The sequence below is a fragment of the Hemicordylus capensis genome, chromosome 6 (genome assembly GCF_027244095.1).
Source record: "Hemicordylus capensis ecotype Gifberg chromosome 6, rHemCap1.1.pri, whole genome shotgun sequence".
NCBI lineage: Eukaryota > Metazoa > Chordata > Lepidosauria > Squamata > Cordylidae > Hemicordylus > Hemicordylus capensis.
The window spans coordinates 30,540,130-30,552,689 of NC_069662.1; the positions used below are offsets into that span (position 1 = coordinate 30,540,130).

The 12,560-nt window shown below is 42.6% G+C and overlaps 2 protein-coding genes across 2 annotated transcripts; both read right to left on the reverse strand.

Moving 5' to 3' along the window:
• Positions 1-950: 950 nt before the first annotated feature.
• Positions 951-1,955, reverse strand: LOC128331111 (olfactory receptor 6M1-like). The gene has a single exon (XM_053264466.1). It carries the CDS (start codon positions 1,953-1,955, stop codon positions 951-953), a length of 1,005 nt encoding a protein of 334 aa, XP_053120441.1.
• Positions 1,956-8,639: 6,684 nt separating this feature from the next.
• LOC128331112 (olfactory receptor 6M1-like) lies at positions 8,640-9,590 on the reverse strand. Its single transcript, XM_053264467.1, has one exon. It carries the CDS (start codon positions 9,588-9,590, stop codon positions 8,640-8,642), a length of 951 nt encoding a protein of 316 aa, XP_053120442.1.
• Positions 9,591-12,560: the final 2,970 nt, after the last annotated feature.

Below are 12,560 nucleotides of genomic sequence, written 5' to 3' on the forward strand. Positions count from 1 at the left end.
TCTATATCTATATCTATATCTATATCTATATCCATTAGGCTAATTTGGATTCTGACTTTTGGATTATGCCTGCTGTTGAGTTCATGCTTTTCCTTAGTTCATGATAAGTCACTTGTTAACATCTGAAACTACATCACATTCATAAGTGCTGAAAGAGAAACAGCATGGCTTCTGCACATATAAATCTTGCCTCACCAAAATTTTGGAGTTCTTTGAGAGTGTCAACAGGTGTGTAGATAGAGGTAATCCAGTTGACATAGTATACCTGGACTTTCAAAAGGTTTTCAACAAAGTTCCTCACCAAAGACTCTTGAGAAAATGTAGCAGTCATGGGATAAGGGGACAGGTTCATGTGCAAATTAGTAACTGGTTGAAGGAAAGGAAATAGGGTAGATATAAAAATACAGTACTCTGAATGGAGGGAAATAAGAAGTGGAGTGCCCTAGGGATCTGTACTGGGGCTGATGCTTTTCAATTTATTCAAACATGATGCATACTAGGGGCAAAAAACTCCAACATATACGCTGATGGGGCCTGAGCTGTTTCTGACTAACCAGGAGAGGGATCTTGGGAATGGTGGACAGCTCATTGAAAGTCTTGACTCACTTGCATCGTGCAACTTTAGTCTAGCAACACAGATTCTTCATTAGTCAGGAGTTTTACCTAGGGTTTTATGTGCTTGTATCTTTTGCTGCTTCTTTGTAGTTTGTATGGTTATTTTAGGTATGTATTTTAAAATCTTTTTAGTTAGATCTCTGTTTTTTATTTTTTAGCTTAATGTTTTAATTGTGTAATCTTTATAGTCTTGTTTGAATTTTTCTCTGTGAACCACCTTGGGATTATTTAAATGAAAGGTGGTATACAAATCTAACAATAGATAGATAGATAGATAATCAGCCCTTGTTATTAAAAGGGTACACAGTGCAGGTCACATTTCTGCCATCGCAAACTTACAAGGTTAATGAGGGTAAAATCTTCCTTCTGGTGACACGTTCTAGGGCCTCTTTGACTTTCTTGTTTCTTAAGCTATAAATAAAAGGGTTCAGTAGCGGTGTTATCACTGTATTCAGAATGCTAGCCATTTTGTTGAGGTCCAATGAGTGGCTTTCTTGTGGCTGAACATAAAGAAAAATGGAGCTTCCATAGAAGAGTGTGACCACAATTAGGTGGGAAGCACAGGTGGAAAGTGCCTTCCAACGCCCTTTGGCTGAGGGAATTCTAAACACAGTTGCAATTATGGACAAGTAGGACACCCCTGTTACCACTAATGAGCCTAGAAGAAGCAAGGCAGAACTGACAATGTTCACTAGCTCAATATTCCTGGTATCAAAGCAGGCTAGCTTGAGCAAGGGGTCAACATCACAAAAGAAATGGTTGATGACATTGGGTCCACAAAATGTCAGCCGGGCTACCAAGACGGCTGGTGGAATCACAACAAGGAAACCCCACATCCAGGAATAAGCTACAAGCTGAAGGCAAAAGCGCATGTTCATGATGGTTGTGTATCGCAGTGGGTTGCATATAGCAATGTAGCGGTCAAAAGACATGACCGCCAAAAGGAATAACTCTGTTGAACCTGCTGAGAAGTAGACATAGGCTTGGGAAATGCAGCTACTAAAAGAAATAGATTTTCTCTGGCTCATTAAGTTGACTAGCAAGTTGGGGATAACTGTCGTAGTGTACAGAGCCTCTAAAAAGGACAGGTTGGCAATAAACATGTACATGGGGCTATGAAGGGTGTTATCACACCAGACCAATGTAATAATGAGGAGGTTGCCTACCAAAGCAACAGTGTAGGTGATAAAGAATGAAGTGAAGAGCAGAGACTGAACTCTTTTGGTCCCAGAGAATCCGAGGAGGATGAATTCCATCTCAGTTCTTGTCTGGTTCTTCATAGTCATGTTCAGTTGATGTAATTGTCTGGGATGAAGACACGGGCAGTGGGATAGATACATTATTCTGTGTAGCATAGAAATTCTAGATACAACATACATAGAATTGGAGCCAGATAACCACAGAAGATGCCACATGACACACCTCTGGAATACCACATATGGTTATACATGTGAGCACTAGCTGACGAAGCACTTTGATAACAGGAAAAGTTGTGCTTAAAATGTCAGTTAATGGAATTGCAATATTGCAGTCACTTCAAGTGGCGCAGCAGGGAAATGCTTGACTAATAAGCAGAAGATTGCCAGTTCAAATCCCTGTTGGTACTATATCTCGCCGCAGCGATATAGGAAGATGCTGAAAGGAATCATCTCACACTGTATGGGAGGATGAAGTGGTAAATCCCTCCTGTATTCTACCAAAGAAAACCACAGGGCTCCGTGGGCGCCAGGAGTCAAAATTAACTTGACGGCACACTTTACTTTACTTTCCTCTAATAAAACAACAAAAACAATAACAACATTATTTTTATTCCTCCCCATAACAAATTGTTTTCTGAGTGATACACAGCATAGCATTAAAAGATCAAATAAACGCACATAACAAAATGAATTACAACCAACCAAAGGGGGGGATACTAAATGCAATACAACTTCTTAAAAATCAGTTATAAAAATCAAATTAAAAATCAAAATGAACAAGAAGTGAACATAAAGGGTTTTTTCTTTCTTTTTTGACCTGAGTGAACAAAATAGCTTTCACTATAGACCTCTTGTGCAAAAGTTCCTTTCAAAACTAGTAAAGTTTGCCATGAGTGGCAAAATCAACTTGTGGAATTCTCTGCCACAAGATGTGGTGACAGCCAATAACCTAGATGGCTTTAAGAGGGGCTTGGATTACTGCATAGAGGAGAGGTCTATCATCTGCTACTAGTTGGAGGATTACAGGCCATCTCCAGCCTCAAAAGAAGGATGCCTCTTGGTACCAGTTGCAAGGGAGTAACAGCAGGAGAGAGGGCATGCACTGCCTGTGGCTTCCAGCAGAATCTAGTGGACCACTGTGTGAAACAGAATTCTAGGACGTGGCCTGATCCAGCAGGGCTGCTGTTATGTTCTCCCCTAATCTGATCAACCTGAAATGTTCTTATGAGTGGTGCAACTGTTGTGTATGGGGAAGCATTCTTGCAGTAGTGCGTCTGGACTTAGCACAAGCAGCTAGAGGCTCAGCAGCAGTGAAACATCCTCCCACAACAAATTCGTTAGGATGTCAGCCACTGACTACATTTGCTTAAATGGGGGAAAGAGGGGAAAGAGAATCAGAGAAAAACATCCATCATTTACCATAGTAAACTCATAGAAATCATGTCAGTGAGGAAAAAAGAAGGGGTCATTAATGTTATCTGTCTCTTTGATTTCTGTTGTGGGCTCATGAAGATTTGTCCTTATCTAGTATGAGCGGATAAAGAATACAAGAAGGGTCCTTTAGCAATACATTTTTTCTCTGTTCATTTGCACAGTTAGAATTGTATAGTTCACACTGAGTGAATCCAATATTCTTAGTCACGTGGTATCATTTTCTCCATCACACATTCCTTTTTAAAAAAAACTTTAGATACTACTAATTACATCCTTGTGTTCGTCTTATACCAAGTCAGATCATTGGCTCTTCTAGCTGAGTATTGTCTACACTGACTTGCAGTGCTTTTCCAGAGTTTCAGCCAGAAGTCTCTCCTGAGTGGGGTGTATGTGTACATAGGCAGGTATACACAAACAGTCTACACCAGCCACCAGTCTCAGAAAATAGGAGAAAGAATATGCAAACCAGATAAATGCATGTGGAAAGGGGAATGTGTACCACCTCCATTACAATATATACCTTGTGAAGGGTCAATATGCATTCTCAGTGTGCCACTACATATAGAGGATACTTGATTCAATTGTTTTGTTACCCAGCCCTCAGAAAGAATAGAAATTACAGTATACATACACCAGTCCCTCAGTCTAGTGCATTATTCAAAAAATAGTGGCTCCTAGTGGAATTCTAGTGCAGAATTCTTCCACCCTTTTCAGTATATTAACCGATTCTTCATAATATACAGATTGACTATTAGATCAGTTTTGCAGAATAATTCTGGCTCATTCAATTTGTAATGTAATTCTGAGTTTGATGGATTGTTTCTAACACCACAGTGCAAATCAGCATTTATGCTTAATATGATACCTGATTCGATGAAAGCTGGGATTCTTGTCTCTATTCCTCTCTGAAGATAAGCATGTCTGAGTTTGCATTCATTGTAATACTTATGTGCTGTGATGAGTATGTTGCATCATACCCATTCTCTGTGGGGTTGTAAGAAATTAATCCTTAAAGAACACCGGTCCTTGGAGATCTCCCTAGTCCCAATCTTTAGTAGTTAAGATAATGGTGAAGGATGCGAGAAAGGGAGTTCAGTTGGATAGATTAAAATTAGCATGATTAAGCTTTCTGTATATTCAAGATGAAATTCCAAAGTACTATACCATATTTAGCTGAAATCAAGAAAATGAGGCTGTACTCACATGCAGCCTAAGCCAGGCTAGAGAACTACCAGGAACAGATCCGATCCCAGTGGGCCAGCACCTCCTAGCTGGCCCACCTGGAGAAGACCAAATGGGAGAAGACCCACTGGGAGAAAACCAATTGGGAGAACATTGACCAAATGGGAGAACTCGCCATGGCAACTCAACACGGCCAGCCAACTTGTTTATGGAAAATAGAAAGCAAGGCATGAAGTATAAATACAAAGTATCCATCTGTGCAGGAAATCCAGATACATTGGAGTGCAATGCAGCAAGGCACGCTGCAGCAGTATGTAGCTCAGAATCTAGCCCGACACCCTTTATTAAAATAAAGCTAATCTTTCACAGCACATTGTGGGAAAGATGTGAAAGCAGCTATGGCCACCAGATGCATGCAAACACTTTGCAACTATAATTGCAAAAATAAATTAATATAAAAATTCAAAGCTCAGGCTGCAGGCTGGAAGGAGACAAGGAGCTGGGTCTCATAATCGGTGCGACCTGATTTAGGAGAGTGAGCGGGGAGAGTGGGCTAAGCCCGCTTTCCCCACACACGAGCAGGGCGGGAGCCCTGGGTGGCTGGATTGGCTGCCCACACAATTACCAGCTCCATGACAGAGCCAGCGGGGGCAGGGGGGAGCGGGGGTGATCAGCCCCTGGAAGCTCCAGCATGCCCTGCACGAGTGCGCAGGGCATGCTGGCGAGATCCCCGGAGCCGGGAGGTGGCTTTTTGCCTCCTCTCCGGGGGTCTCCTCATGAGTAGCCGAAGCACGGAGCCACACCGCGCTACTCACAATAAAAAAACCGGGTTTTCGGACCCCTCGCTCCACAAACCCGCCAGGTTTTAGGGGAGGGGTACTTAAGCGGGTTAACCGCCTGGGAGCCACTGGGCTTGCCTGTGAACCCAGTGGCCCCCATGATTGGGCAAAACTGGGCTGTCAAGTACAGATTATAGTGGTTTCCTTTGTGAATGTGGTTACATATTTCAGAGTGTCTCTGGCTTGTTCTGGTCTCATGGTGCTTACATAACCAACTCTTTGCTCAGGAGAGCCTCTGCCCCTATACAATGGGAAGGACTACTAAGGTTTCCTATTAAGCTCACATAATCTGGGCTCATGTCATTTTGTGTGTTTGGTATGGGAAGATGGCTTGGTGGCATTGTCCTCCTCATTCCCACCAAAAAAGCATCATTCACCTTTGCTTTATTAATTTGCAAAATATGGCAGGAAGACTTTGATCATCCATGTATTCTATCTCTGAGAGAGCGCTCAATAATGATGCATTTCAACGGCTCTGTATTTTCTGTTCTGCATCAGTAGTATCACTGAATACGTACAAGGAACCAGTGTGGTATAGTGGTTAGAGTGCTGAACTAGTACCAGGAAGACCCAAGTTCAAATCCCCATACAGCCATAATACTTGCTGGGTGACTCTGGGCCAGTCACTTCCCTTTTAACCAAATTCAAGGTGAAATGCTCTCAAAGCTGCTGAAGCAGATCTAGAAATACAAATGTATCTAGTGTATCATTTTTAAACACAGAAAAACAAAGTCCCCTGCTATGCCATGTCCACAACACTACATATTTGAGGTTTAAGGGCTGAATTTTTTGAGAGCTGAATCCAGTAACTCAGTACTCTATGTACATTCTGAGAAGCAGTCTTGTTTTCTACAAAAATAGAATAGTTTCAGCTAACCAGGGGTGTAACAACGCTGGGGCAGGCAGGGCATGTGCCCTGGGTGCAGCTTGGGGGGGGGGGCAAAGTGCCTGCCATTCCCCGGCCTTGCTTCCCCCAACACATTTTTTTCCCATTTTAAAAAAAATTTCAAGTCCGGACTGGCGATGCCCCCTCCCCTTTCCCCTCCCCACCCCTTTCCCCTCCCCTCCTCTCCCCTTCCTCCCTCGGTGTAGGCATGCTGTGCGACTTGCCAGATCTGTCTGGGTGGAGCGGGCGCTCTCCCATTGGCTCCTGGTGGCAAGAGGAGGAACAGAGAGCATGCATCACACATCTGGAGGACGAGGAGCAGCACAGCGTGCTGCCCTCATGTCATGTGTGCTGCTGCTGCTGTTCATGGGCCACCTGGACCTGACTGCCAAAGCAAGGAGGAGGAGGGAGTAGATAACCAGGGAGCAAAAAATCCATTGATTCTGCTACCTGCCTGCCTCACTGACTTATGCGGTCAACGTAAGTGTGCTCATTTTGTGATGAAGAACCTGAAAACATTAAAACATGCAAGTGCAAGTTATAGAGTTCAGGAGCTCAAGGCGAGCAATTTCCCATGCTAAGTGCCAAGTGATCCCCTGCCTGCCTCACCTGCACACAGTCAGGTGGGTGACCAGGAGCAGTTGTCGCACGCCATTTGTTCAGTTTGATTGGCCCCGGCCCTTCTCGTTTCCCCCCGCCAGCTGCTCAACACCATGCTATTTACAATTCTGCTGGGCCGTGCAGTACAATTCTGCTGGGGCATGTGGGGGTGGGTTGCCTGAGCACATGTGCCCTGCTCCTCCTCCTCCTCCTCCTCCTCTTCGCTCAGCCTTCATTGTTGGGCTGGAGCGGAGGAGGTGATGTCATGTCCTCTTTGCAGCCTGCCTCTGCAAGGGGGGGCTTGGGAGCAGTGGCGAGGGGCTTGGAAGCAGGGCACATTGCTACAACAAGCCAAGAAAATTTAGGGGAAGCGAAGTTTTGAGAAATGGGGCATGCGGGAGTAGCATAGCAGCAGTAATTCAAGGGTGAGTGCAGGAGGCAGCAATCAGGAGTCAGCGTGCGATGCGCAGGAGGCAGCCAATGTAAAAAAAAAGAGGAGGGAAGAGGGGCAGCCACCCCGAAATCAACTGCCTAGGCGAAGGGGGGCATTTTCTATGAGGCAAGCAGGGAACTTAGGGAAGGGAGGACTCTGGTTATTGCTGAAATAACCTTCCCCAACTTCTCTTGGCTTAATATGCCTCCTGCATCTCAGGATGCTGTCTTGTCTGTTTTTGCCCACCAGTGCCAAGGGATCAGAGGAAGCTGGGTGAGATTTGGGAGGGGAAGGAGAGCTGAGCAGGAAAGTGCTGGCAAAAGTGCTGGGCATGTGTCTGCAGCTGATTGCAGGGACGGAAGGGAACTTAAGGAAGGGAGGACTCCAATCACTGGCAAAATAACCCATAGATCTCATTTTAAAATCTTATTTCTAGTTCTCAAAACCCTATCTCTAGAAGCCAGTGCCTAAAGAGTATAAAGGTGTAACGCATGCTCTTCCATCAATCAAATCTGAAATTTGATGAATGCAGCTGTAATATTCTGCCTCTCCCACATTTTATGTTCTACTCTAGTCAGTTCTGACCCTGATCCTCAACATCTCATCAGTTCAACAGAGCTTATATCCCCATTCAAAGTATATCTACTAGGAAGTAGTGAATATACTTCCTAGTAAATATATTTTAAGTGCGAGTTCTTTCCTCACCTGCAAAGGAAGGTGAGGAAAGCAGGTGAGGTGTGTTTCCATCCTTAGTATATTTACTAGGGAATACCACTGAAACAGGTGAGACATGTTTCTAGCTAAGTATGTTTAGGTTTGTGTCATGGGATAAGGGGACAGGTTCATGTGCGAATTAGTAACTGGTTGAATGAAAGGAAATAGGGTAGATATAAAAATACAGTACTCTGAATGGAGGGAAATAAGAACTGGGGTGCCCCGGGGTCTGTATTGGGGCTGATGCTTTTAAATTTATTCATAAATGATGCATACTAGGGGCAAAAAACTCCAACATCACATATACACTGATGGGGCCTGAGCTGATTTTGACTAAGGAGAAGAGGGATCTTGGGAATGGTGGACAGCTCATTGAAAGCCTTGACTCACTTGCATCATTGCAGCTTTAGTCTAGAATGCAACACAGATGCTTCATTAGTCAGGAGTTTTACCTAGACTTTTATGTGCTTGTATCTTCTGCTGCTTCTTTGTAGTTTGTATGGTTATTTTAGGTATGTACTTTAAAATCTTTTTAGTTAGATCTCTGTTTTTTTATTTTTTAGCTTAATGTTTTAATTGTGTAATCTTTATAGTCTTGTTTGAATTTTTCTCTGTGAACCACCTTGGGATTGTTTAAATGAAAGGTGGTATACAAATCTAACAATAGATAGATAGATAGATAGATAATCAGCCCTTGTCATTAAAGGGTACACAGTGCAGATCACATTTCTGCCATCTCAAACTTCCAAGGTTAATGAGGGTAAAATCTTCCTTCTAGTGACACGTTCTAGGGCCTCTTTGACTTTCTTGTTTCTTAAGCTATAAATAAAAGGGTTCAGTAGCGGTGTTATCACTGTATTCAGAATGCTGGCCATTTTGTTGAGGTCCAATGAGTGGCTTTCTTGTGGTTGAACATAAAGAAAAATGGAGCTTCCATAGAATAGTGTAACCACGATTAGGTGGGAGGCACAGGTGGAAAGTGCCTTCCAACGCCCTTTGGCTGAGGGAATTCTAATCACAGTTGCAATTATGAACAAGTAGGACACCCCTGTTACCACTAATGAGCATAGAATAAGCAAGGCAGAACTGACAACGTTCAATAGCTCAATATTCCTGGTATCAAAGCAGGCTAGCTTGAGCAAGGGGTCAACATCACAAAAGAAATGGTTGATGACATTTGGTCCACAAAATGTCAGCCGGGCTACCAAGATGACTGGTGGTATCACAGCAAGGAAACCACACGTCCAGGAAGCAGCTACAAGCTGAAGGCAAAAGCGCATGTTCATGATGGTTGTGTATCGCAGTGGGTTGCATATAGCAATGTAGCGGTCAAAAGACATAAGTGCCAAAAGGAAGAACTCTGTTGAACCTGCTGAGAAGTAGACATAGACTTGGGAAATGCAGCAACTAAAAGAAATAGATTTTCTCTGGCTCATTAGGTTGACTAGCAAGTTGGGGATAACTGCCGTAGTGTACAGAGCCTCTAAAAAGGACAGGTTGGCAATAAACATGTACATGGGGCTATGAAGGGTGTTATCACACCAGACCAATGTAATAATGAGGAGGTTGCCTACCAAAGCAACAGTGTAGGTGATAAAGAATGAAGTGAAGAGCAGAGACTGAACTCTTTTGGACCCAGAGAATCCGAGGAGGATGAATTCCATCTCAGTTCTTGTCTGGTTCTTCATAGTCGTGTGAAGTTGATGTAATTGCCTGGGATGAAGACACGGGCAGTGGGATAGATACATTATTCTGTGTAGCATAGAAATTCTAGATATGACACACACAGAATTGGAGCCAGGCAACCATAGAAGATGCCACATGACACACCTCTTGAATATCACATAGGGTTATACATGTGAGCACTAGCTGACGAAGCACTTTGATAACAGGAAAAGTTGTGCTTAAAATGTCAGTTAATGGAATTGCAATATTGCAGTCTTTTTAAGTGGCGCAGCGGGGAAATGCTTGACTAATTGTAAACCGCCCTGAGCCATTTTGGAAGGGCGGTATATAAATTAAATAAATAAATAAATAAATAAATAAATAAATAAATAAATAAATAATAAGCAGAAGGTTGCCAGTTCAAATCCCTGCTGGTACTATATCTGGCAGCAGCGATATAGGAAGATGCTGAAAGGAATAATCTCATACTGTGTTGGAGGATGCAATGGTAAACCCCTCCTGTATTCTACCAAAGAAAACCACAGGGTTCTGCGGGCTCCAGGAGTCGAAATCGACTTGACGGCACGCTTTACTTTACTCTAATAAAACAACAAAAACAACAACGACATTATTTGTATTCCTCCCCATAACAAATTGTTTTCTGAGTGATACACAGCATAGCATTAAAAGATCAAATAAACGCACATAACAAAATGAATTACCACCGACCAAAGTGGGGGATACTAAATGCAATACAACTTCTTAAAAATCAGTTATAAAAATCCAATTTAAAAATCAAAATGAACAAAAAGTGAACATAAAGGGTTTTTTCTTTCTTTTTTGGCCTGAGTGAACAAAATGGCTTGCACTATAAAGCTCTTGTGCAAAAGTTCCTTTCAAAAGTAATAAAGTGTGCCATGAGTGGCATAATAAACTTGTGGAATTCTCTGCCACAAGATGTGGTGACAGCCAACAACCTAGATGGCTTTAAGAGGTGCTTTGATTACTTCATAGAGGAGAGGTCTATCATCTGCTACTAGTTGGAGGACTACAGGCCATCTCCAGCCTCAAAGGCAGGATGCCTCTGAGTACCAGTTGCAAGGGAGTAACAGCAGGAGAGAGGGCATGCCCTACCTGTGGCTTCCAGCGGAATCTGGTGGACAACGGTATGAAACAAGATGCTGGGCCTTGGCCTGATCCAGCAGGGCTGCTGTTATGTTCTCATGTTCTCCCCTAATCTGATCAACTTGAAATGTTCTTATGAGTGGTGCAACTGTTGTGTATGGGGAAGCATTCTTGCAGTAGAGCATCTGGACTCAGCACAAGTAGCTAGAGGCTCAGCAGCAGTGAAACCTCCTCCCACAACAAATTCGTTAGGATGCATGTCAGCCACTGACTACATTTGCTTAAATGGGGGAAAGAGGGGAAAGAGAATCAGAGAAAAACATCCATCATTTACCATAGTAAACTTGAGAAATGGGATAAAAAGCAAAGATTTCATATGAAGGACACTTATGAAATATTGGCCGTGTTCAGTCATGGGAAGATGTAACAACATGCTTAACTCCCTCAATGAGATCAATAGATTCCATAGAAAGATAGAAACATCAACTGATTTCATAGAAATCATGTCAGTGAGGAAAAAAGAAGGGGTCATTAATGTTATCTGTCTCTTTGATTTCTGTTGTGGGCTCATGAAGATTTGTTCTTATCTAGTATGATCAGATAAAGATTACGAAAAGTGTCCTTTAGCAATACATTTTTTCTCTGTCCATTTGCACAGTGTAGAATTGTATAGTTCACACTGAGTAAATCCAGTATTCTTAGTCACGTGGTATCATTTTCTCCAGCACACATTCCTTTTAAAAAACAACTTTAGATACTACTCATTACATCCTTGTGTTCGTCTTATACCAAGTCAGATCATTGGCCCTTCTTGCTGAGTATTGTCTACACTGACTTGCAGTGCTTCTCCAGAGTTTCAGCCAGAAGTCTCTCCTGAGTGGGGTGTTTGTGTACATAGGCAGGTATACACAAACAGTCTACACCAGCCACCAGTCTCAGAAAATAGGAGAAAGAATATGCAAACCAGATAAATGCACGTGGAAAGGGGAATGTGTACCACCTCCATTATAATATATACCTTGTGAAGGGTCAATATGCATTCTCAGTGTGCCACTACATATAGAGGATACTTGATTCAATTGCTTTATTACCCAGCCCTCAGAAAGAATAGAAATTACAGTATACATACACCAGTCACTCAGTCTAGTGTATTAACCACAAACTAGTGGTTTCTAGTGGAATTCTAGTGCAGAATTCTTCCACCCTTTTCAGTATATTAACCGATTCTTCATAATATACAGATTGACTCTTAGATCAGTTCTGGAGAATAATTCTGGCTCATTCATTTTGTAATGTAATTCTGAGTTTGATGAATTGTTTCTAACACCACAGTGCAAATCAGCATTTATGCTTAATATGATACCTGATTCGATGAAAGCTGGGATTCTTGTCTCTTTTCCTCTCTGAAGATAAGCATGTCTGAGTTTGCATTCATTGTAATACTTTTGTGCTGTGATGAGTATGTTGCATCATACCCATTCTCGGTGGGGTTGTGAGAAATTAATCCTTAGAGAACACCAGTCGTCAGACATCTCCCTAGTCCCAATCTTTTGTAGTTAAGCTAATGGTGAAAGATGCGAGAAAGGGAGTTCAGTCGGATAGTTTAGAATTAGCATGATTAAGCTTTCTGTGTATTCAAGATGAAATTCCAAAGTATTATACCATATTTAGCTGAAATCAAGAAAATGAGGCTGTACTCACATGCAGCCTAAGCCACGCTAGAGAACTACCAGGATCAGATCCAATCCCAGTGGGCCAGCACCTCCTAGCTAGGCTTTTTCGCCGGGCTGTTACACGCAGGCTTTTATCTATTAATTATTATTTTTTGCATGGGCTGTCATCTGGACTGCATTATCTGCATGTCGAAA